This window comes from Gadus macrocephalus, chromosome 18 (genome assembly GCF_031168955.1).
Source record: "Gadus macrocephalus chromosome 18, ASM3116895v1".
Lineage (NCBI taxonomy): Eukaryota > Metazoa > Chordata > Actinopteri > Gadiformes > Gadidae > Gadus > Gadus macrocephalus.
In genome coordinates this window covers 4,084,557-4,110,906 of record NC_082399.1, presented here as the reverse complement: position 1 = coordinate 4,110,906, position 26,350 = coordinate 4,084,557, and the positions used below count along the sequence as shown (strand labels likewise).

At 47.1% G+C, this 26,350-nt stretch overlaps 2 protein-coding genes across 2 annotated transcripts in view; one reads left to right on the top strand and one right to left on the bottom strand.

The window, feature by feature from the left end:
• Nucleotides 1-12,831, top strand: part of LOC132446775 (proteasome activator complex subunit 4B-like) — a 48,264-nt gene extending 35,433 nt beyond the window's left edge. The window contains 7 exon segments of the mRNA XM_060037228.1: nucleotides 1,682-1,767; nucleotides 2,329-2,400; nucleotides 2,402-2,458; nucleotides 3,813-3,968; nucleotides 7,055-7,193; nucleotides 9,071-9,204; nucleotides 9,919-12,831. Of these exon segments, the coding sequence (XP_059893211.1) occupies nucleotides 1,682-1,767; nucleotides 2,329-2,400; nucleotides 2,402-2,458; nucleotides 3,813-3,968; nucleotides 7,055-7,193; nucleotides 9,071-9,204; nucleotides 9,919-10,053 (779 nt within the window). The 3' untranslated portion in view covers nucleotides 10,054-12,831.
• Nucleotides 12,372-15,737, bottom strand: chac2 (ChaC, cation transport regulator homolog 2 (E. coli)). Its single transcript, XM_060037199.1, has 3 exons — nucleotides 15,466-15,737; nucleotides 15,312-15,347; nucleotides 12,372-14,010 (listed from the first exon to the last, which is right to left on the bottom strand). Exons 1-3 carry the CDS (start codon nucleotides 15,598-15,600, stop codon nucleotides 13,609-13,611), a joined length of 573 nt encoding a protein of 190 aa, XP_059893182.1. The 5' UTR covers nucleotides 15,601-15,737; the 3' UTR covers nucleotides 12,372-13,608.
• Nucleotides 15,738-26,350: the final 10,613 nt, after the last annotated feature.

Sequence of the window (26,350 nt, the reverse complement as noted above, 5' to 3'; positions counted from 1 at the left end):
GTCAGGCCCGCCGCTCCCGATACGCAGAGTGCACAGAGTGCGTAGGGCACCAAGTACCTGAGGGGGCACCAAAAATGAAGGTTTGTAAAAAAAATTTTTACAAACCTTTGTTCTTAATTGTATAACCTATCACTCAATTTCGGCAAGTTAGATGTTTTTACCTAATATATAAAATGGGGCTCCCCCCCCCCCCCCCCCCGCCCACCGCTCGCGTAGGGCACCGAAACGACCAGCAGCGGCCCTGGTGGAGATGATGGCCTCTTGAGACCATCCGGGTTCTTGAGTTTGCATATCCAAGTGCATATTGTTGTGGAATTAATGAGTAGCTTCCAAAGAGGCCGGGGACCGCTAACGTGAGGAGCTCTTACTCCTCTGAGCAGCATCAGCGTCATCCACTCGTCTATCCATCTCTTTCATCAGACCTCGGCACGCTGACTCACTGGGTCTGTGCGTGGCGTACCTCTCAATATAGTGGGCTGTTGTCTGGCTCTAAACACGGCTCATGTGACGGTAATCAGGATGCCCGGTCGTCCTGACCGAGGTTCTGCTGTTCTGCTCTCCACAACGTACTCCGCCTACATTCAGCTCCCAGCTCCAGCCTCCTGTTTAGTTTGACCCTCTCTGTGTTCCCAGCACCCAGACCACTTCAGCACATTTTCCATAATATTTGTACGTTCATACATAATATACATATATATGTGAGTGAGTGAGTGTACGTGCGCTTGCGTGTGTTGGCGGATGTTTGTGTATCTTTGTACACATAACAAATCAAAACCATAATATGATCGGGGAATGTATAATGAAAAAAGGTATAATTAAAATAAACAAACAGAATGTCTGCCGCATACAGAATATGAATAACTGGAGAACATGGCAACTTAGACTGAGCTACTGCAACTAATTAGTGGAGATCACTAGCTCTACTTCTGCAGAGATTAGCCAATAGTTAGCTTTATATCGGGGAGTTTGACTCTGCATTTGTGTATTTGTCTTACCAAGCCTCCATAAGTTGTCTTCGTAGACTTCGCTCGGCTGAATCTTAACGCAGAAGAAGTGACATTCATAGGGGGAAAGAATGTGAGTTAAAGATTGTGGTTTTTTCCCCTTTTTCTGCATAATGTTATTGAAATCAGCAGGAAGCAATCAGAACAGAATAACTTTGTGGCGAAGAGCGGGGAAGCCAACAATTACTCAATTAAGCCCAATTAAATGAGCTCAGCTCTCGACATTATAGAAACAGCTGCTTTGACTGAGCGGCTCTCGCTCCTTGGAGAGCCGGCTCTGTCTGCCGCGACAAGGTTAGCTCAGAACGTGAGTCATCGCCCCGGGCCGAGACCCCCTGGTCCTCTCTATCGTCTGCATCGTCGTCATACGGTGCCGGTTTCGGGGTCCCTCTCCCCAACCAGCAGCGCACGACCGTCTGAAATGCAAACAGACACTGTTGTCTTAAGGCTGGGTTTGTGTGTGTGGATTCACACGGACTGGGACGCCTTAGAATACGTGTTCTGTATTCTGCCCTGTAGACAGAACTCCTGACTTGGGTATCATCCACATTGAACTGGAAGTGTGTGTGTGTGTGTGTGTGTGTGTGTGTGTGTGTGTGTGTGTGTGTGTGTGTGTGTGTGTGTGTGTGTGTGTGTGTGTGTGTGTGTGTGTGTGTGTGTGTGTGTGGTGTGTGCAGTTTTAAAATGGCTGATGGCGAGTGCAGGGCGCACCTTCACGACTCCTGTTCAGCAACAACTGCAACTGCTGCCACTGCTGTTCAAGGTGATGACACGCACACACACAGACACACAAGCACATTTGCACGAGCGCACACACACAAACACACATACGGACAAACAGGAACACACACACACACACACACACCACACACACAGGCACACATACACACTCACACACATGCACAAGCAAACTTGCACGTACGCACAAATGCACACATAGACATATAAACTGTGTGTATGTGCATGCACAAACCTTCACATTGCCTTCTTTATCTACTTGCCGATTCAACTCAAATGGTCCTCTTCATTTACACCAGAATGGCATCTCACTCGTTGCTGTAATTTTCTGTGTGTGTGCGCGTATGCATGAACGCTGGTGCATCTATGTACGTGTGTGTGTGTGTTTGTGGTTGTGTATCCGTGGTGTGTGTGCTGTTGTGTGTGTGTGTGCGTGAATCTGTATGCGTGTGTTTGTGTGTGTGTGTGTGTGTGCGTGTGTGTGTGTGTGTGTGTGTGTGTGTGTGTGTGTGCATGTACATGTGTGAGTGTCTGTGTTGTGTGTGTGTGTTTGTGTGTGTGTGTGTGTGTGCGTGTGCGTCCACAGATTGCCCCAGTGGAGAGTGACGAGAGCTTCGATGAGATGAAGCAGGACGCTCGCACGTGCCTCTCCCTGATGTACCCAGGGCCTGCTGTACCCCCAGCAGGTCGCCCTGGTGCTGGACACCCTGGAGGAGGTGACACACACACACACACACCAAACGTAGACACACAACCGGGGACACCGAACACACGCACACACCGAACCACACACACAGACACACCGAACACACACACCGCACACACCGAACACACACACCGGACACACACATATACGGAACACACACACCCCGAACACCTAACACTCACTAACACACATCCTGAACACCAAACACACACACGCAACCCGAACACCGAAGACACACACCGAACACACACACCGGACACAGATACACACACCGAAGACACACCACACCGAACACCTAACAAACACACACTGAACACCGAACCTTACACACACACACACACCGAACACACACACCGGACCACACACACACACACTGGACACACACCCACACAGACCCCCCCACACACACACACACACACACACACATACACCCCCCCCCCCCCGCCCCTGTGCTGTCACCTGTCAGGGCTCCAGACTTCGGGGTCCTGGGCGGGCCGGGGACGTCTTGTTCCCGCCCGGGCGCCGGGCCATGAGTTGTGGGGGGCGGCGAGCTGAGCTGCCACCCTCCAAAATACGAGCGTTGGCTCGGCCTCTCCTTCACGCCGAGGCGACGCCGTACGTCTGCGGACCGCCAGGAGCGAGACGGTCACCGGCCGGGACGTAAACATGCCCAGGAGAGAGACGTCTCCTTCCCCCCCCGTCCCACACACACGCACACAACTCATTCATGGGCGGTATGTGGCTCAGGAGGCAGAGTGGGACGGCTGGTCACCGGAAGGTTGATCCCCGGCTCTTCCTCGCTGAGTGTCGAGGTGTCCCTGAGCGAGACACCTCACCCTGACTGATCCTGACGAGCTGGCTGTCGGTGTGTGAATGTTTGCATGAATGGGTGAATGTTAGGCTGTATTGTAAAGCTTTGAGTGGCTACCGGTTAGAAAAGTGCTGTGTAAACGCTGACCATTTACCATTTATTCCTTCCTCCACTTGTGTGTCTCTCTCTCTCTCTCTCTCTCTCTCTCTCTCTCTCTCTCTCTCTCTCTCTCTCTCTCTCTCTCTCTCTCTCTCTCTCTCTCTCTCTCTCTCTCTCTCTCTCTCTCTCTCTCTCTCTCTCTCTCTCTCTCTCTCTCTCTCTCTCTCTCTCTCTCTCTCTCTCTCTCTCTCCCTCCCTCCTCCTCGTTCTCCTTCTCCTCCTCCTCGCTGCCTCTCTTCCCTCCTCCTTCTCCTCCTCCTCTCTGTCTCCTCCCTTCTACTTCATCCTCTGCTTTTCTTCATGCCTGCTTCCTTTTGTTGTGCTACCTGTTTACGCCTCTCTCTCTCTCTCTCTCTCTCTCTCTCTCTCTCTCTCTCGTGTCTCCCGGGGTCAGATGGCGGGCGACCGGTCATGGCACGCGCGCTTCCTGGTGCTGACGTACCTGCAGGTCATGGTGTTCTACAACCTGTTCACGCTGCTGGCCGAGCCCGCTCAGGTGCTGCGGGTCCACACGCTCCTCATGAGGCTGCTGCTGGACGAACAGCTGGAGGTAACCGGTCCTCGCTCACTCACACACTTACGCGCTCTCTCTCTCTCTCTCTCTCTCTCTCTCTCTCTCTCTCTCTCTCTCTCTCTCTCTCTCTCTCTCTCTCTCTCTCTCTCTCTCTCTCTCTCTCTGTCTCTGTCTCTCGCCCCTACCACGTAGCCATCCCCCCAATGTTTTGCGATTAGAGTCCAATCTATCTGATCTCTGTACATGTGTCTATGTAGAGATGAGCACGTTGCAGATAGTGCAGGAATTTTGTACCGTCGATTCTTGAGTCTTTACGGGGGCTGAATTCCAATTGGAAGTCATTTTCCTGCTACAACAGCTCCCAGATCTGCTGGGTTGGCACATTGCTGTACTTCCCTTAGCCGATGTGGAGATTATAGTTTATTAATAGACATGTTTTAGAATCTCTTTGGTTGATTGTAATCTATGGGAGGTGTGTGTCTCTGATGTCTTCATACCGTTGGGCGGTTGTTGAGGAGTGCAGTGGGTGCACCGTCTGTCTCTCTTGGGAGCCTGGGAAGGTGTCTCTCAATGGCCAGGCTGGAGGCCTGTCTGGATGAGGCTAAAGGCCTCTGGATGAGGCTAAAGGCCTCTGGATGGCCAGCCATGCCTCTCTGAGCCTCTACATAGTCATGGTTTCTTTATTTCTGGATCTCTGTGCTCTGGGATTCTGCCACGGTGGATTCTGTTTGAGGGCATCATAGCGTTCCAGTTTTCTCTGTTTTTTGGTTTATTCTTTCAAACGTGTCATTGTTTTCTTATTTGGTTCAGTGTGATGAGGTCTGGGGGCTCTGTTTATGAACAGAGAACCCTGAGCCAGCCAACGAAGGCGGGCGTCTCTCTGGAGGGGGGGTGGGCTTTTGTTATGCTTCGTGTCTGGGTCACTTTGTTTGAGGTGAAAGTAAAATCGAATTGTTCTCTTTTGAATTCCGACGGTCGGTATCGTCCTAATTCTTCTCTGCATGCATCATTTTATGTTTTCCGTTGGATGCGGAGAATGGATTTACAGGAATCTGCATGCAAGGGCTAAGTTTAGTGTTTGTTCCATTATGTAAAATCCTAATTGGCAGGTGGGCCCAAGACATAGCAAACACAAAGGAAAATAGCTTCTCTAACGGCGTCTAATAATTCGAGCCAGGTTTAAATTGGAATGTTCCGACGTGACAACTTGTGATGAGAAGCCCTTCTTGCCTTGTCTCTCAGGTCACTCACAGCTTCCTTGAGGTGAACTGTGGTGTGGTAACAACACTTTCGTGGATGTCAAAGGTCAATCCTTCAACACCATCCAACAGTTTGTACAGCAGACGATCGAGGAAAAAAGGTTTTCGCCGACATATTTCTTAATACAGTCTGCTTTTCAATCAACCAATCAATAATTTGCTTTTGCTGAGGTTGAAAATATGGTCTGTTGGGTTCAAATCCAATTGGGGATTTGCTCATGACATTATCTTCAGTGAGGAGATGCAGGAGTCTGTGTTTGACAATCATACAGAGGATGTCCTCAAGTTGCGACCTCAGAGTTGATGTTGTAACGGTTAGCGGGTAGCGGTTGTCAAGCTTACCGCACGCACAAGACCATCTACCCAGATAGTCAGCGAATCAGACGACTTTGATAACATCCAATGTAGTCATGGTGGTACTATGTGAATGTTAGATCCATTAGAACCATTAAAGCTGGGGTGGGCGATTCATTGAAGACTGTTTTTCCCGGTTGAAACTCTCTTTCCATCCCGACTGCGATCAATAAACAAACTGCTCTGATAAAAACAAAACAGATCTATGGCTGTCGCAGGACTCTACTTAGCCTGTCCAATCACTTCATTTGGCCCCTGAATGCAGTGATTGGATGGCCGACCTGTCCGTCTACCTAGCCATACAGCTATCTGGTTGCACTCTGGCAGTCCATTTGTTCGTGCATGTCCCACATGGAAAGGTGGAGCAACAAAAAAAAAAGAAGCTAGCAAGCTAGTCACATGATTTTGGGGGCGTGGCCTTAGATGGAGGCCTGAGGGAGAAGGCTGATGCTTTCAAAATGTAACTGATTCTGGTGGTTCCTCCAGATTGCCTCCCCGAGCTCTAAGGAGGTCGCCACCCAGGCGCCATCCCACAAATGCCACGTTACGCACATCCGTCAGCTGAGAGAAATTGATTAAATAAGGTGGGTTGGAGCGAATCGGCCCACTGTGTTTGCACAGGCGTGCACCTGGCGAGGCCATTGAAGAGAGGAGAGAGAGAGAGAGAGAGAGAGAGTCTTTGTTCGCCCTGGAGCAAAGTGGTGGAATGTTTCAGTCTCCCTTTCAGAAGCCGCTTTCTGCGCATTCATGATCGTGTTCGGCGGAACACGACACCGCGGTCATGTTCGGCCCGTCACGGCTAACCTCATCCTAACCTGCGTCTCCCCCCTCCTCCCCCCTCTCTCCCCCTCCAGGTGAGGGACATGGCTCCTCCTCTGGACTCCAGTCCCTCACCCTGCCTCCCCCTCTCTCCCCCTCTAGGCGAGGGACATGGCTCCTGCTCTTCACTCTAGTCTCTCACCCTGCCTCCCCCTCTCTCCCCCTCTAGGCGAGGGACATGGCTCCTGCTCTTCACTCTAGTCTCTCACCCTGCCTCCCCCTCTCTCCCCCTCTAGGCGAGGGACATGGCTCCTGGTCTTCACTCTAGTCTCTCACCCTGCCTCCCCCTCTCTCCCCCTCTCCCTCTCTAGGTGAGGGACATGGCTCCTCTTATTCACTCCAGTCTCTCACCCTGCCTCCCCCTCTCTCCCTCTCTCCCCCTCTCCCTCTCTAGGTGAGGGACATGGCTCCTCTTATTATCTCCAGTCTCTCACCCGGCCTCCCCCTCGCCCCCCCTCTCTCCCACTCTCTCCCCCTCCAGGTGAAGGACATGGCTCCTGCTCTTCACTCCAGTCTCTCACCCTGCCTCCCCCTCTCTCCCCCTCTCTCCCCCTCTCTCCCCCTCCAGGTGAGGGACATGGCTCCTCCTCTGGACTCCAGTCCCTCACCCTGCCTCCCCCTCTCCCTCTCTCGGTGAGGGACATGGCTCCTGCTCTTCACTCCAGTCTCTCCCCCTCTCTCCCCCTCCAGGTGAGGGACATGGCTGGCACCACGCTGAGCGGCCTGCTCCAGTGCCAGTTCTTCCCCCTGGACCAGGGTCTGCAGAGCCGCCTCCAGACCCTGAGCCAGACCCGGCTCTCCAGGACCAGGGGGGAGCCGGCCTCCACAGGTAGCACACACACACACACACAGACACACAGACACACACAGACACACACACAGACACACACACAGACACACACACAGACACACACACACACACACACACACACACACACACACACACACACACACACATACACACGCATGCACGTACACACACACTGACAACCAGAGACACGCACACACATACAGAGACACACACACATGCATGCACTCACGCGTGAATGCACGGACACACGCACGCACATACAGAGACACACACATGCAAGCACGCACGCACACATGCATGCAAATACAGACACACACTCGCATGGATGCACTCACACACCCACAAACATACAGAGTCACACACACGCACACTGTTGCCCATACACACGCACACACACACACACACACACACAGACCTGTGCACAGTCATTAGTAGGGGTGTGACGAGATCTCGTGCCACGAGATCTCGCGAGATTAAACTTGACGATATCACCCGTCGCGTTAAAAATCGGTCTCGCGAGATTTGTGATTTATCCAAACTTCTATTTGTCGCCTGTGGGGGCAGTAATGCGCCTTTGCTACATCCAGCCTGCCAGAACCTAACGAAGGAGAAGGAAAAGAAGAGGAGGAGAAGGAGGGGAAGCATCGAAAGCAGCTGTGTTCGAAATCGTTCCCTATCACGGATATAGTGTACTATTTAGGGTGCTCGCCATTTTGTAGTGGTGTTCGAATTCTCAGTGGTTAATTTCATGCACTATATAGTGCACTTAAAATACCCAAAATTTGAGTTTACTTACGATGTAGCCTACATGTTACTCCCGTATACCACAATGCAATGCGGCCGTGTTTTTCCGGAGGAGAAGAAGAGGCTGAATAACCGCGAAAACGAATACCTTTAATCAAAGTACATTTTGGATACTTTGATTTGGTTTTGCACATAATATTGTTTGCAATTGAAAAAAAGAGAATTATTTAATTTAATTTATTTTAATTTAACTTTTATAAATTTTAGTTTTGGTTTCAATTTCATGCATGCAAAGAGTTATAATAAAACATTTCAAAATACATGCGCCACTTGGTTAAATAAAAGTCTGTTGGTCCAGTCACATATTTTGTCATTGTAGTTTTCTTAAAATCTCGTCTCGTCTCGTTCTTGTGAACCCAATATCGTGTCTCGTCTCGTCTCGTGAGCTGAGTGTATCGTCACACCCCTAGTCATTAGTCATTATTTCATATGCACACACACAGTCACGCGCTAGTTCAAGTGCAGACTTAGTTACACACATATTCATCGACTGCATGCACACATATGCTCATGCACACTCGTATACATAAACACAATCTTACACACATACGCTTATGCATACACAAACACACCCCTACCCACGCCCCAGTCCACACGCATGCATGTATTGCAAGATAGATAGATAGATAGATAAATACTTTAATACGATACGTAAACAACAAACAGACCAATGCAGAAACAAAGTGTTGCAACACCTCGGAAAGCTCAAGACTGTTTGTGTGTCCCTGTGCCTCTGTGTCTGTGTGCTTGTGTGTGTCTCTTTGTGTGTGTTTGCCTTTGTGTGTGTGTGTGTGTGTGTGTGTGTGTGTGTTTCTCTGTGTGTGTGTTTGCCTGTGTATATGTGTTTGTGTGTTTGCCTGTGTATATGTGTTTGTGTGTCTCTGTGTGTGTCTCTGTGTCTGTATCTGTGTCTCTGTGTGTGTCTCTGCTTGTCTGTATGTGTCTCTCTGTGTATCTCTCCCTGTGTGTGCGTGTGTGTGTATCTCTGTGTGTGTGTGTTTCTGTGTGTGACTCTGTGTGTGTGTCTCTGCCTGTGTGTGTCTCTGCCTGTGTGTGTGTCTCTACCTGTGTGTGTGTGTGTGTGTGTGTAGAGCTGGTGCGGCGCCATGCGGGCGTGCTGGGCCTGAGCGCCTGCGTCCTCTCCAGCCCCTACGACGTCCCCCACTGGATGCCTCGGGTCCTGATGGAGCTCAGCGACCACCTCAACGACCCGCAGCCCATAGAGGTCCCTCCGCACGCACACATGTTCACACACACACCCACGAAAGACACACACACACACACACGCACGCGCGCGGAAAGACACACGCACGCACGCACACACACACACACACATACACATGTAAAGACGCACGCACACACGCATACACGCACACACACACATGCAAAGGCAGACACACCACACACATGGGTACAGACACACAATCGGACACACAGACACACACACACACAGTCGGACACACAAACCTAGGAAACACACACACATGCATGCCAACACATGTGATTCATTAAGCACTTGGTCTGCTCAAAATAATACAATTTCATTGTCCAGTTGAGGGGAAAATTACGTTTTTGGCCTTTTGTTCAGCCTTGAAAACGTTGTGTACAGGCGACATAAAGCCTTATTAGGGCGTGAGAGCGCTTAAACGAGCCTCCGTGACTGGGCCGCTAATGAAGGTGTGCTTGTTGTGTTGTGAAAAAACAAAAGATTCACTAAAGAAAGAATACCCTGTGTTCCAAACCTCGCCACGCCCAACTCCGCTTCCACATGTTTGAAACCACGGCGATGACCTGATCTCTACTGGAACCCAACACCTCCAGGCTGAACGATATAGAAACATAGCTACTAGTCACCAGCTTTGAGCTGCTAGTAAGTGTCAAGAGAGCGGAGGACATTACTTCATCTAACAGCGATAATACCACTTCCTGCTCCAACCAGATGACGGTGAAGAAGACGCTGTCGGAGTTCCGCCGCACGCACCACGATAACTGGCAGCAGCACCGCCAACGCTTCACCGACGACCAGCTGCTGGTGCTCACCAACCTGCTGGTGTCGCCCTGCTACTACGCCTAGCGCCAGGACTACAGTACCCACAATGCACTACACACACACCCATCCAGGGCTGCTACTACGCCTAGCGCCAGGACTACAGTACCCACAATGCACTACACACACACCCATCCAGGGCTGCTACTACGCCTAGCGCCAGGACTACAGTACCCACAATGCACTACGCACACACCCATCCAGGGCTGCCACTACGCCTAGAGCACAGGACTACCGTACCCACAATGCACTACATGCGCACATCCATCCAGGTCTGTTAGTATGCATAGAGCACAGGACTACTGTACCCAGAATGCACTGCACATACACCCATCCCGGGCTGCTACTACGCCTAGAGCACAGGGCTACAGTACCCACAATGCACTGCACACACCCATTCAGGTCTCTTAGTACGCCTAGAGCACAGGACTAAGGTACCCACAATGCACCACACACACATCCAGGACTGTAACTACACCTAGACCGCAGGGCTACAGGATTACAGTAACCAGAAAACACACACACACACACACACACACACACACACACACACACACACACACACACACACACACACACACACACACACAACCTTCAGGACTACTGAGTCACTGAGGACCCTTTGTCTGGTGGCTCTTTTAACAACATTTTATTTCGCTTGGTTGCCGCGGTAACTGTCACAGGATCTTCATCCTTTCTGGTCACCACTGCATCTAAAACAGTTTGCCTTGTTCTGAAATTCGCCCCGAACATGTCACCTCGATACGGATTTGAAGCTATTATAAATAGCAATATAATGATATGTTTCACCAGAGAAAGGACTGATTGAAAAAATATGGACTACGTATGTCTCAGACGTTACCGACCTGTTTACACAACACCATTTTGAGGGAGTCGATTTGCTCTCTAAGGAAGGTCGCAATTGGATGAGATTTATGCTACCAGCAGTGGAAAAAATCCATATTTGGCAAATTGAGGGCGGGACCTGAATATCGGCCTCTCATTGGTCCATGGCCGAAACTCATGAATATTGATTCCTTAATAACCTTTTAATGAGATAAAAACCGTCAGACCGAACCTCAGAAAATACATCATATGACGTTGGGTGGATTTAAATTTACAACATCGATAGTTCAATAAATAAAAAACAAAATTTATATTTTTGCATTACGACACTTTTTAGCACAATACAACTACTACTTTGAGAGAAATTGTGTTGTTTACAGCTTGTGTAATCTACTGTAAAAAATGATTACATTGAATACATTCTATATTAGAAGAAATAAATGGGTTACATGTAATTGTTGTGCACATGCATAGCGTGCCGACGGAAGTCAAGACGAGCTAAGGGTTTGTTTCCTTGAGCTACGTCTGCAGGTGTTTAGCTAAGGGCTAATTAGCGCTGTAGCAGCCAGTTGCTTCTGACCACAGCCAATAAACCCCTTTGTTAAGTTAATGTGTTGTGAGTGGCCTTTTCTTCTATCGCTGACATCACAACCTCAGAGACCAGAGTGGAATACAGATAGAATATGGATTCTTATTGTTGACGCTCGTGTATTAAAATTGACCAGTGTTTTGCATAATCCATTTCTATTTAAACTCGATTTATTGCTTGTAATTACCAATGTGATATTAATTACTGCATAGCATACTGTGTGTGTGTGTGTGTGTGTGTGTGTGTGTGTGTGTGTGTGTGTGTGTGTGTGTGTGTGTGTGTGTGTGTGTGTGTGTGTGTGTGTGTGTGTGTGTGTGTGTGTGTGTGTGTGTGTCTGAATACTGGTGTGAACGTAGTCTGGTGGTTGTACATTCAAAGGAATGCCTGTAGGGATTCTTGAAACTAGGTCAATGAAATGCAAAATGTTCTTTTCAATACGACTAGACTTTGGTCTTCCTAAATGTGCATATTCATACCTGGTTTGCCATTCCGTGTGTAATTGTTGTGATACCAATAGGGGCACGACAAGTTAAATGGAACACGGCTGGTAAAGAGATATTTTTCTGTTTGTCTAGCAAAGAAGGAATCCAGTACCATGTTAGAAGTGTTGATTGATAAAGATCTACTTTCTGAAACATGCCGAGTCAGGCTGCATAGACAAACACACACACACACACCCATGTCAAACAAGTTCACTGAGTGACTCATTACCACGCTGTAGCTCATACTGAAACGAATACGCAACGCACAGCTATGTGCAAACAAATGCGTTAGAAACCGATGACGCATTATAACCATAATGTCTATCATTAAGTTTTATAAACCAGGGTTGTTCACATCTGAGGTCTAAATTACCTGGAATAATATACACGCTGTGATAGCGATATAAACACACTATGGAATCGTATGATTACAAAACAGTATTGTTTTTATTGTACAGTACAATGAAAGCCGACTGTGAGGGAACAGCTTGTCCTCCTTAGAAGCGGCAGACAATTACTTCATGCTTTGCCGATATTGCTTGAATTTCTTTTTCAGAATATAGATTCATGGACTTGTTATGGCTTCAAGGACAGAGAAAAGAGTGTGGCGTACTACTAACGCAGCTCTGACGCAAACCTAGCCCGCGAGGAGGTGTACAGATCCCATTTTGGATCGTTAGTGGGTAAACTTTATACTAGCTTTGGTGTAAACCATGAACACTTAATCCAAAATGAATTGTGTGTGCCTTTTGGTATGTGTAGAACTATAAATAATGCATCAATGAGGTCCTCTGGTTTAAGTCGCTTTGGATAAAAGCGTCTGCTAAATGCCCTGAATGTAAATGTAAAAGAGTCTAGAAGGTTTACCGACACAACTAACCAATATGACCGCTTGGTGAAAAAGGACTAATACCTACATGGTTGAGCCAACAGTATTACCACATTTCTATAGGATGTCAAAGCTAAACTATCTCATGTTTGAAAAGGCCCATCCCCTGATTTGTTTCTTTAACAACTGGCCGGGCCTGCTTCAAGACGGATTCAAAACACTGCTCTGCTTTATGTAGAGTAGTGGGGATATTAGCTACATCACGTCTGCTAATGTAGCTACTAATCTTAGCAGACATGATGTAGCTACTTTATTAGCAGACCTGCTGATGTGGCTTATATAGTAGCTACAACAGGTCTGCTACTATAGTAGCTACATCATGTCAGAAGAATGAGCTAATGATGTGTTCCAGAAGCCTTGTAGACCACCCGCACAAGAGTATGAGAGCATCCCGAGTTCGGTGAGGTTGACCGTACGACTCAACAACAAAAATAGCTGTGCCCGTAAAGAGATTAATTTTCTTTGTATTTGTACCACGTTGGTCATTTTTATATTGCTCTTACACACCTGATTACATTGCTACTTTATTCCGGTCACCAATTTCTGCATTGCACGGTTTTGCTGTGTGTGCAATACAATGTAAAGTTGTGTAGTTTGTTTTCGAGCTGATTGCTAAAGAGGCTAATGTAGCTAACAATAACAATGACTAGCCAATGAAAAACGGTAACGCTGTAAGTGCTGCACGTCAGGGAATGACGTCACAAGAGCAACTCGTGCGGGTGGTGTACGAGGCATCTGGAACACACCGTAACCATCTAACCGGCTTCTCAAAACCCTCAGCAACCCTCTAATTGGGACGAGCCCAAACGTTTCCTCCCCTCTATCTGGTCCCGGACCAGACTCTCCAGAGAGAAGAGGTGTGAGTCCGAGTCCTCGGGCAGCAGCGTCCGCAGGGCCTCAGCCAGCTCAAACAGGTACTCCGCGTTGCAGCCGCTGGGTCCGGCGGCATCGACGATCTGATTGGCGATCTGCTCCAAGGGGGCGGGGCCAAGGTAGTCTGGGTTGTCCCGGGAGCCGATGTAGAGCAGGGCCTGGCCGGGCTGGGGGGTGAGCGGGTCGCGGGGGTGAAAGGTCACCGTGATGACCTGATAGCCGCCCTTTTCCCGGTGGTCTAGGTAGCTCTTCACTTCCTGTTCGCGTCCCGCTGGCAGCTTGTAGGCCACGCCCCAAACACAGCCCTGGGACAGGAGAGGGTGACAGGTATTGAGCGAGACGCACAGTTCTTAAAAGATATTGGGAATCAATATTAATCAGGTTATTTAATTGGGAGCTGGACAGCATTGGCAGCTGCAGAGACAATTTAGTAGGGGGGCCAGAATGGAGCAGAACATATATTAGGCTATACAATAATAGAAATGTAAACATATTGTGCAACACTGTTAATGTAGAAGTTAATCCTTTAAAAGTATTGCTTTAGACTGTGTGTAACTATACGATGGGTTCCCAGAAGATTGGCACAAGGCTGTTAAACTTGTATTCTTAAATCCTGTTGAAGGTAAAATATGTCACATTGACCGAGTGTTAGGAATGGATACCGTAGAGCGACCAAATTCATGATATTGGAGCGAGCTCTCTCCGCCCACCTGGACTATAAACTAGCGTGGGTTGCCAGGTTGAGGAACATAATGTTCACGAGCGCAACATCATGAACTGAGATAAGAGCCGTTATCTGCTTGGACAACGAATAGCAATGACAAGTGCTACACTTTATGTGCATCCGCTAATGTGTTTTGTGTTTGCAAATTATGAAGCAGTTCATTGAGCAGCCTTCTTGAAATCCTTATTGGATCACAGGTATCTCCATCTTTTCAAATGCAACTTCAAGATTTGCCTTGTCTTTTAGCACGGAAACGCCATGATTGCGTTCCAACTTGTTTAATATCTGGCAACCCCAGGATCTAATTTATTGAAATATTTAGGATTTCAATCATAAATCCTATTCATATTATGGAAGATTATTTTAAAACAAACCCTATTTATTTATCTATTTATCTTATCTATCTTATTAATTTATTGATCGAATCAATTAACTGAAACTGGTCTTCTGATAGCCTAGTAACCTGGGTTACAATAACAAACTAATAAAAGTTCTACCTTTTAAGAGGGAGAACAAAGCCTACTTGCTGTAGCATTGTTTTCGGAGAACAAAGTATTTCTACCTAATATCTGAAACATATCCTGGTCATTTGAGGGATTTGGTATAGTACATTTATTACATAGGCCCTACTGTACTTAACTATTCACATGTAGTGAAAGGTAACTAACCTTTAACGATATGTTTACGTATTTTATTAGACAATAGACAGACCTTTAAAGATTCATTATCGTAAAACAAAGGAATATAATATGTAAACGTTGAGACAGGATGAGTCCATGAGTAATAACTGCTGTCTACATGTAGTATACACGTCAAGCTGTTATTTGAAAGACAAGAGTGGATCGGAGCGATGAATGAATGGATGGATGAATGAAGACTCACATCGGGGTCCTCGACAAGGGTCACAACGCGACCGGGCTGTGAAGAAGAGCAGAGGGGAACTTTACATCACACCGAGCTAAGAGCTTAGCCACACACGCACACACACAGACGGGTTCACCGGAGTGCCCTGAAGCTACATATAACCTTACTGTACCTTGCCCGGGATTCCCCGGTGGTCGGTGCTTCCCTGCCAGAACCGGCGACTGAAACCTTTGATATAACCGATCCGCTTCTCTTCAAATGGAAAGTCGACTTTCCATATGAGAGATCCGTACCCGAAAACCCACATGATTCGGATTAAAACGACTCAAATCGTCTCCCGTATCATAAATTGCCAGCCGGACCAGCGAAGCCCGCGAGTCTGACGCGTCTTGAACGTCTCAGGAGAAGACGATCCGATACATTGTCACGTGTTGCATCGATTGGTAATGATGACATGTTACACCGACTGGTCAGGCCTACTACATGTGGCACTGATCTGGTCAAATGTTACACAGACTGGTAACATGTTGCAGATAGGTCGCATGTTAAACTGACTGGTCGCTACATGTGGTGACGTGTAACAGAGACTTGTTACTGTTACACCAACTGCATGTTACAAAGACTGGTTACATGTTACAGACTGGTGGCATGATACAGACTTGTTACATGTTACAGACTTGTCAAGTGTTACACCGACTGCTTATGTGTTACCGACTGGTTATGTGTTACAGACTGGTTACGTGTTACAGACTGGTTACTTGTTACAGACTGGTTACGTGTTACACAGACTGGTAACATGTTACACTGACTCGTTAATTATATGTTGTAATCTCCACTAGTTTGACCGTGAACATTTGACGTCAGTTGTCATCAAAGCTGACGTAGCAAACCAAAGGGGAGGGTCTCTATCTACGAGAGCCAATCAGGAAGCAGCGTCTGTTGGCCATATTAGTGAGGGCAGAGGGCTAATGACCGCAGCTCCGTTTCCTGTCACCAGGGGGTGCCGAGTTTCCATATTGAAATATGCAACGACTTTCAGGTAACTACTCCGTTTGCTTCGTCGCAAAACATCACATTCTTTTTTTGTGATCAATTTTTTATTTTATGATTTATACAACAAACAGATAGACATAGAAAACACTTAGACATATGATTACACAAATAAGACAACATACTATATTTGACGTAAACACAAATAAGACAATATACACCAATAAGGCATAAATGCAAATAAGACAACATTTGACATTAAACAGTTACACATACACAAATGAGAACACACAACATTCATCAACACGCACTTCCCCCCCCCCCCCCCCCACACACACACACACACACAGGTCTTGCCCCCCCCACCTAGAAAAAATCTGTCATCTGAACAGCTCAGTAGAGTTGTTAAGTCTGAGTCAGAAATTTAGGATAACAGATGTAAAAGAAGTAGAAGAAGGAAAATAAATCATGGCTACTCCCCCAACATACTAACGATAAAGGATGACCACAAGTTGATGTTTTTAGCTTGCACGCCATGCATGCTGGCCACAGATTTCTCTAACTTAGCCAGATAAGATAAAGCATGAGGTGCTTTCCATCTCTGTGCTATAAGCTTTTTGGCAGCAGTAAGGCCTACCAGAAACCAGCGTTGGTGCATCAAAGAAAGATCCAGACCAGTGAAATCGTTCAGCAATAGGACAGTTGGGGAGCAGGGGATGGTACGCTCAAGCACTTTAGACATTCTGTTGGACACCATACTCCAAAAGTCTCTCACACCAGGGCAATCCCAGACCATGTGAACAAAGGTTCCTGTGGTTTGTAAAGAGCATAGCTGACAGTTGGGAGATGGATTTAATTTCATAAAAAATAATTTATGCGGAGTGCAGTAGAGTCTGTGTGCAAAGTTATAATGAATCATCTGATGGTTTGGATTACGAGATGCTAGGTCAATCTTTGACCAGACTATGGACCAATTGATTGTGGAAGGTGCCATTGCGAGATCATGGCTCCTGCGACTATCCAACTGCAGAGTTGTTTCTGCACGTTTAGAAAGGAACGTGTAAAGGGCGGACACCAAGCCTTGGGTAGAAAGATTTCCACATATTTTATGGATTGGATGAGGTTCGAAGTTTCCCCCCCAGGGAACTCCGTATGCCCGTAAGGCACTGCGGAGTTGTAGGTAAAAGAAAAAAGAAGTGCCCGGTAGGTTGAAATGAGATTTCAGGTCTTGAAAGGATCTGAGAGTATTTTCTGATGTGATGTCCGAACGGGTATTGATCCCCTTATCACTCCATTGAGGGAACGAAATCGGGTGACCACCCAAGCAAAGGGAAAAATTATTAAATAAAGGAAGGTGAGGATGGAATTTTAAGTGAGTTCTGGAGTGTGATTCCACTGTTCTCCATGTGGCGACCAAATGCGATATTAAAGAGCCAAATTTGGATTTGCAGGTTTTGATAGGGATGTTAGAGTAAATTAAGTCCTGAAGCCTATGTGGTTTAACTAGATTTTCTTCTAAGGAACGCCAGGCTACCTGTGCCGACGGATTTAACCTGGTATGTACAGGTCGGAGTGTTGAGGACCAAAAATAAAATTGGAAATGTGGAAACCCAAGACCACCAGAAACATAGAAAACAATTAGACATATGCACAAATAAGACAACATACTACATTTGACGTAAACACAAATAAGACAACATCCACCAATAAGGCATAAACGCAAATAAGACAACATTTGACATTAAACAGTTACACATACACAAATGAGAACACACAACATTCATCAACACGCACTCCCCCCCCCCCCCCCCCCCCCACACACACACACAGGTCTTGCCCCCCCCACCTAGAAAAAATCTGTCATCTGAACAGCTCAGTAGAGTTGATAGGTCTGAGTCAGAAATGTAAGATAACAGATGTAAAAGAAATAGAAGAAGGAAAATAAATCATGGCTACTCCCCCAACATACTGACGATAAAGGATGACCACAAGTTGATGTTTTTAGCTTGCGCGCCATGCATGCTGGCCACAGATTTCTCTAACTTAGCCAGATCTATAACTGTGTTCACCCAGTGTTGATAAGATCACCATGGCTGAAGGCGAGGCATATACTGTTTTTACCATATTGATAAAGTGGATACCAAATCCTATATGATGGAGAACAGCCCATAAATAGTGCCATTCACTACTTATGGGCAAAATATCACATTCGGATGCCAGAACACAACCCGCGACAGACCTGAGATCATTAACTTTTGATAAGGTGCGAGATTGTTGCTCAATCATCGCTCCAGCAGTGAAGTCTGGTCAATCTCAGCAATGGAGAAGGTCAGGACGACAACATATCCAGAATTGTGGATTTTTATTTTTTTCTGACCTTCTCCATCAAATTTACGATTGACAATCACTGGTTATTGTTAAACTGGTCTAAAATGGTGTTGGGATCACGTTGCAACTCAATTAAAATTGGATCCACAAAGAGAAGCATTGTATGGAGAAGTATTGACTGAGTGCTAGAGGCACCGAGCAGCCTGCAGGGCTAAATATATGCATGGGGAAACAACCTCATTCACACTCGCAAATACTACCTATTTTGTTTTCATAAATGCTGACTTAGGCTTTGCAGGTCAACTAATTGGAATATAATATCCCTGTTAAATGCCTTTTTGGCCTGTTTCCTCATGTCCCAGAAATAGATTGTAATCTGTATTTCATACCGCCAAGACAAATAGTATTCTAAAGGCACTGCATTGTCAGTTATACTGTTTGAGTTAGTTGACTCAATTCAGTAGTTCTGTCACGAAGAAATCCACAGATGAAAGTGCCTTTCTACTTTGGGTTCTGTCACTAAGACGTAGCATAGACATCATATCTTTCGACTCGTTTCACTTATCATTCTTAAACACTTGCACCACATCTAAACATCTCGAGCAAAATGGTTCTGCAAACATTTACTAAAACAATCAGAAAAAAAAAAGATATGATAACCCTATTATTATCCAATTAGTCATCCACTCAATTGTGTGCCAGTGTGTGATTCATAAATCGTACCTCATCCATTATTTGCTCATACTTATTAATACCAAATAGAATGTTACACTTCGTGAAATACATTTGGTTTTGATTCAAAGCAAAAGTGTATTGAGTCTTATTTGAAGTTAATAGGTTGGTTACTAGCAAGTCACCGTTGCCTAGAGTCAGCCGCAGAAGAAGCTAACGAAGGAAGGAAGGAACGGCGGTCAGCAAGGTGTTAGACGTCACCTGGAGCTCAGCCTGATACCGACGAACGACGCGTTGTACCTGGAGCGCTTCTCGGGGACCAGTGTCCGTCAGGGTGGCTGGATAGAGGGGGTTGATGGTTGATATCTGCAGCAGTAATCCAGGGGAGAGCGCAAGCCTGCTGGGTCGTTAGGAGGCCAAGGAGCTGTGGTGCAGAGCTGTTATCCTGCCGAGGATGTTTCCACATAGGGAATGATTTGGCATTGAGTGAATACGGCTCGATAGCTGTTGAAACTATTAGACTCTTTCTGTTCAACACACTGGTCATCTTTAATGTTATTGGTGACATGAATTAATGTAATTATTATACCTGAACCATGTGCGATTAAGCTACGGTGCATATTGTAATAGAATCTTGAATATGGACGACTCACTTTCATTGCACAATAAGCAGTACACTCAACACAGCTTCTGTTGGTCATTGAATGTAACAACAGGGTTGTGAACTGATATAGTTATTAAAGGATCACAACATGCGACAATACAGCAGGGATGTGAGCTCGGTCTCAGTTACGGTGAGGAGCTGAGCATGGGGTCGGATCAGACGGAGGACGTGAGATGGCTAGAAAAAGTGGTTTCCGAACCTTCTGTTCAAACCATCCATCCGTCTTCATAAGCCTTCGTCTTGTTTCGCTGACGACGTGCCGGGCGAGAGGCACATCCTCCCTCACCTCCTCCCTCACCTCCTCCCTCACCTCCTCCCTCACCTCCTCCCTCACCTGCTCATTCACGTCCTCCCTCACATCCTCACTCACGTCCTCGTTCACGTCCTCCCTCACATCCTCCCTCACACCGGGACTATTCAGATGTCAAACAACTTTCGAAGCAGTCTTGGTGGAGGTGGGCGGAAGCCCAGAGCGCCCGGAGAAAACCCAAGTATTGAGGATCTCCACGGTTGGGCCCATGAGGGCATGCAAATCCCAGACAGACCGAGCCAAGCTGGGAATCCGTTGTGACCGTGACGACACTGCCTGGTGTAAAAATCAATAGAATATAATTTTTTTTTTTTAAATTCGATTTTGTAAATGGCGGTTCAGTGTTAGGTTCTGTATGAGTTCCTGTGGAATACAGGAGTCATTTCATAGAGGATTTAATATTACTGTCTCACACGCAGGCACACACACATGCACACACACGTACACACACACGTACACACACACACGTATACACACACGTACACACACACACACACACACACACACACACACACACACACACACACACACACACACACACACACACACACACACACACACACACACACACAACCTCCCTGCGGAGCCCATCTCCTCTCTGCAAGTAACACTTGATTTAAAACCTCGGCAGTCATTCTCATCGTGCGCTTCAGCCATAAAAAATCCCTCCAAAGCTTTGAATGGAGCCATAAGAATCAGTGTTTAATTACATTCTGTTGTAGTACATTTATATAAATAAATATATTACAGCATCTAATTGAGTCAAGGTCCTTATCCCCCCCCCACTTGACATCTGAGGAGCCCAGGGGATGTGTGTTTGGCGTGCCGATGCCCATGTTTTATGTGATCTTGCGTAATGTAATGGCTTTCATTAGGCGGCTGCCTCCGTGGCCACCATCTTCTTCCTCAGCTTCCCGCTTCTCCTTGTTAAATGACATCCCATTAGGTTAGCCGTGATATCTTCAACCCCATCGGCTCCTGCTTGAACATTTCCTTATTTCCTCCATCTAGGTAGAATAACCCTCCCCCCCCCCCCCCCCCCCCTCCAACCCCCCCTCCAACCCCCCCTTCCTCCTCCTCCTCCTCTTGAAGACCAGGATCATCTAATCCCTCCATGTCGCTGGCCTCCAGTTGCTCCCTGGTGTTCTGTTGTTCATCAAGTGTCTCCTGCTTTATGTCTCCGTTCCGCGAGAGCCTGCCAAACCGCCCGTGTTTGGACGCGATGTCCAGGAAGCTGAGCCTCCAGCTCTTCTCATTCTGGGCACCAGGCCTTTTCCCCATCCCTCCAACCCATTGAATTATCGTGGTTCCGTGCTTTTATGGCCCATATCTCCTCTTGCGATCTCTTTTCCACCGTCCTTTATTTGTATTTATTTATTATCCCGTGGGTCTTGGCATGCCGTAAAGAGAATCATCGGGACTGATGGTCATTGCCGGTCAGTTTAAGGTTTTTACCGCGGACCTCTTTAAGAATAATGGCTTTTCTTTGGCGTTTTCCCAGGCACCCATGCGCGCAGATGGCACTAGGGACGGGGGGGATATGACCCCCTCAGATTCATAGTGACCCCCCCCCCACTGTCCCTACAAAAGGCGACAAACATCGCCGGTAAAACGGAGGCTTCCTCCTCTTGAAATGTCACTGGAACATGTCTTACAAAATGCATATGCTGATCTTTCTCCGAGACAGTGAAATACTCCCACGTGACCGACATTTTCTTTCAATTTTATTTGTAAACAAACCACAAGTGCGCGCTGGCGGCTTATTTTTTTTCTGTAGTATCACTCCGCAAGCGTCCTTGGTTGCAAAGCGACGTCAACGTCTTTGGCGACTACTTCTCAGTTGATCAACACTACGAATGCTGGTAAGAAATAAATTGTGAAAAGACACACCGTGTGAAGTTATTTTTTTGGCCATAGTTTCCATATGCTAAAGACGTGTCTAGTTCACCGTCATGCAGGCTATGTTCAGTAAAATAAATAGCGATCTGTTTTCGGCGCATTTAGGCCTATCTGCCTAAGCCCACGTTGAAATATTTTTTGTGTTGAGTGTTGATGGCGCAGTTGTTGAAATAAACAGATTGATTTCATACAAATCATAAAAGCCTCTCCCTGTGTCAATGTGTGTGCGTGTTTACGCGGTGCGTGGGCGCATGTCTGCGTGCGTGCGTGCGTGTGGGGTTAGGGTTTGTTTTCCTGGCACGAAAGAGGGAATAAATAACATCGGTATCGGCTAAATTGTTATTTTAATAATCGGTATCGGCCCAGAATTTCACAATCGGTGCATCCCTAATTCCAACATTAAAATAAATGGAAAACTCACTCCTTACTCCCATTACAAATGATGTAGCAATTCGCAAATATGCTGAACTGAAAGAGGAAGACTTGAGAGTCCAACTATGTACAAGGTCAACACAACTGCAGATGCTGTGCATGCTTTGGAAGAAATGCCCCCTGATGTCCGTGGCCTGTTTGATCAGGCAGAGACACTAGTGAGATTGTTGATGGTGGTGCCCATCATCTGCTGAGGCAGAGCGCAGTTTTAGTGGGTTACGCAGATTGAAGTCATGGTTGCGATCAACCATGACGCAAAAAGACTCGGCATTGCAATGGCATTGCTTTGTGTGCCATATTCACCAAGAGAGGCTTGACAGACTGGATAGACAAAAAAATTGCCCAGCAGTATGTTCAGGGTAATGAAAGGAGGAGAGATGTCTTTGGGTCCTTCAGTGAGTCTGCTTAGACAGAAAATTTGTTTGGCTTTTTGTTCATTTATGTAAATATGTTGTTGTTTACACTTCTGAGTGTATACACAAATGTTTAAATAAAACATATTTTGCATAAGGCATGAAGTTTCTGTGGGTGATTGGCATTCCAGACAAATAACAGTTTCATTATATATGGCTAGTGTTGATCAAGTAGGCCTTTGTTTAACAATATTCAACAATATATATTTTCGTTGCTCTGTAACATGTGCAATGACAACAATAAAATTCTATTCTATTCTATTCACTGTTGTTTATCCATGATTTCAAATAAGAATTCTCCAATGGCAGTAGTGCAAACCATTGGCCCATAGGCTATTACGAAAGTAACTACCAGATTACACAAAAATAACTTATTGAGTTGAAATCATTTGCTGACAGCTTTGCCCCCCCCCAGTTGAAAAATCCCGTCCGCGCCCCTTCAGATGTCATTTTCCGACCCCGGTTTCCGAGCAAGGTCTGGAGCATCTCGTCAGGGCTGCCTCACTCCCATGGCCCGCTCCAATATATCATCGCTGGGGAGGAGGATCTCAGATAAAGCCTAATAGTCTGGCATGGCCGTTTCTAAAGCCCTGCCTTTAAACATTGGATGTTAATGGGGCCACTAAGTGTAGCTAATGTTTGTGAACAGAGGGCTGGCAGCGCGTGATGGCTTATGTGGCCGGCGTGCTTCGCTTGTGTTCGTAATTGAAAGTGCGAGATAAGCAAGTCATCACGCATGGTCGTTAATTTGACTCTTTATTGTACTGCCTTTCAAAGTCTATTCTGCTGATAGTAAAGTAGCTCAGAGTACAAATACAACTGTAGCTAAATTTTCACAATGAATGGATGTGAGGACTCTGTGGTTCGGCTCACTACTGCTCTTAAATTTTCCCGAAGTTTTCTGCACAAACCTAAATGACGCAAGTAACAAATACAAGGTCTCATCTTTTTCTGTACAGGTTATGTAACGCCAACCTCTGCAGATGTGAGCAGTGTTTTGTCTATTAACATTCCTGCCTCCCCAACAACTCCGGGTTATTGTTGAAGCTGTAAATGAAAGTAGAGCGGGAGATGAATAAAACAAAAAATATTTGAACTTTACCATTCGGTTAGAGAACGCTCAGTGTGTTTGCTCTTCAATGGAGCCCCTTCAAAGGACATGAAACAAACGTAGCTGACTTCTCCCCTGTCACTTGCTCTCATATCCGTCGCGCTCCGTACTCAGCCGAATATAATGGTCAGAAACTTCCCCCCACTGTTTCTCTCATCTAGCTTTTTATCAGCTCTTCAATTCCGTCTTGCTAATGCACTCTACATGTCTGGATTATTCCTGTCAGTTCCCAGACTCCCATGCTAAAACACACGTCTACACAAACGCAGACACAGTAAGCCAGTGGTTCTGGTCTGGCCTGGGTGTGTGCTCACTGGTATTCACAGGTATCGGGAGCAGGACAACAACAGCCTCACATGCAGCCCCCCCCCCCCTCGCGCTCTTTGTTCTTTCATTCTACTGTAACAATATGGGTAATAAGCGCGCTGTCGTGGGGGGGCTCCGATGGAATGATACCCACTTCCCGGCTAGAAGGAAAAGGTGACCATAACTGTGTGCAGAGCCATGATTGGAAATGTAGTCCAGCTGCCGGGAAAAGTAATTGTTTTCCAAGGTTGGTCGGGGCTTTTGTGTAGCTCTTTTATTTTTAGTCTGAGGGGTTTTCTGGCGATGGCAAAGGGGGGGGGGGGGGGGGCTTATGGATATGAAAACTGCATGATGCGCTCCTCTCTGTTTCATTTATCATTCTTGTTCTTCCTTTGCCATGCCTGAGCCCTGTCCTTGGTCACATTAGGTAAAGCAGGAGATGTATTCAACCAAAAAGGTGATTAAGATGCATGTATTCACCCTCGCACGGCGACCATCATGAGCGTGCACGTGTGAGTGTGCGTGTGTAGATGTGTGTGTGTATGTGTCTGTGTGTGAGTGTGTGGATGTGTTGCTCATGACAGTTATGGGAGCTTGTCATCCAGCTCCTCTGGATCAATGGAGCACAGTTGCCTAGCAACTCGCTGATCGAGGAAGGTGGTGGAAGAGGAAGAAAAGGAGAGAGAGGGGGGGGCGGGCGAGAGAGAGAGAGCGAGAGAGAGAGAGAGCGAGAGAGCGTAGATTGGAAAAGAGCAGATATGGGTGAGGCGAAGGGGGGAGGGATGGAGAGGGAGGGTGTCTTGAGAGGGGTGGAGGAAGACGAGTGAACCGAAGTGGATGATATCAACAGATATGCATGCGAGGGCTGAATGGGCGGCGGGGAACAATGGGGAGGTCCGCCGCCTCGCCCACCTCACCACCAGCGTCACCGCGGCGACCACCGCATCGGGGGAGAGAGTGGAGGAGTGTGACGTGGACAGATCGCCGTGACTATTTTAGCTCTGTGTGTGTGTGTGTGTGTGTGTGCGTGCGTGCGTGTGTGTGTGTTTGTGTTTGGATGCACTCGTAGTTTGTGCGTCTGATGAGTTGAAAATGGAACATCAAAGCACTGCCCTGGCGACGGCAGCATCGCCATCTCTCTCGCGCTCTCGCTCTCTCTTTCTCTCTCTCTCTCTCTCTCTCTCTCTCTCTCTCTCTCTCTCTCTCTCTCTCTCTCTCTCTCATTCATTTAGCTGCTGATTTAATTATCTTTATCTTAAAGGGAACAAGTGGCTAAACGCACTGCGTTCACAAGGAGGGAGGGAGGGAGGGAGGGAGGGAGGGAGGGAGGGAGGGAGGGAGGGAGGGCGGGAGGGAGGGAGGGGCTGGGGAGAGGGGTGGGGGTGGGGGTTAGGTTTGGGGGAGAGAGTTTTTTTTTTTCTTCCCGACGGCAGGAAATGAGGAGCGTCGGGGAAGCGAGGGGAGGGGAGCAAGGACAAGGCATACAAATATGTAACGAGGGGAGGAGGGGGAGGGAGAGAGAGGTAGTTGGGGAGAAGAGAGAGAGAGAGGGAGGGAGCTGGCAGGGGAGGGTGCAGAGAGGGAGACTGAGTCTGATGATCAGGTGTTTTTTAGGGGGTAGGATGGGGGGGGGGGTACTGTCCCCCTGAGAGACATGCACACATATGCTGCTGAGCGCCTGTGGTGTGTGCAGTCTCTCTCTGCCATAGAGAGAGAGAGAGAGAGAGAGAGAGAGAGAGAGAGAGAGAGAGAGAGAGAGAGAGAGAGAGAGAGAGAGAGAGAGAGAGAGAGAGAGAGAGAGAGAGAGAGAGAAACCGCTGTTCCTCCCAGAGGGATGACTGAGTTAGGAAAACATGTGGATGTAGGACGGCTGTTAAAGTTTATGGGGGATTGAAAATGGACAATTAGCATCTCACCGAATCCACTGTCACC

What these genes read in the sequence shown, in the direction of transcription:
- chac2 (XM_060037199.1), bottom strand. Translation starts at nt 15,600, where the DNA reads ATGTGGGTTTTCGGGTACGGATCTCTCATATGGAAAGTCGACTTTCCA. An exon ending in ACCGGGGAATCCCGGGCAAG is followed by an intron (nt 15,348 to 15,465) that starts GTACAGTAAGGT and finishes TCTTCTTCACAG; the next exon opens with CCCGGTCGCGTTGTGACCCT. An exon ending in CCCTTGTCGAGGACCCCGAT is followed by an intron (nt 14,011 to 15,311) that starts GTGAGTCTTCAT and finishes CTCCTGTCCCAG; the next exon opens with GGCTGTGTTTGGGGCGTGGC.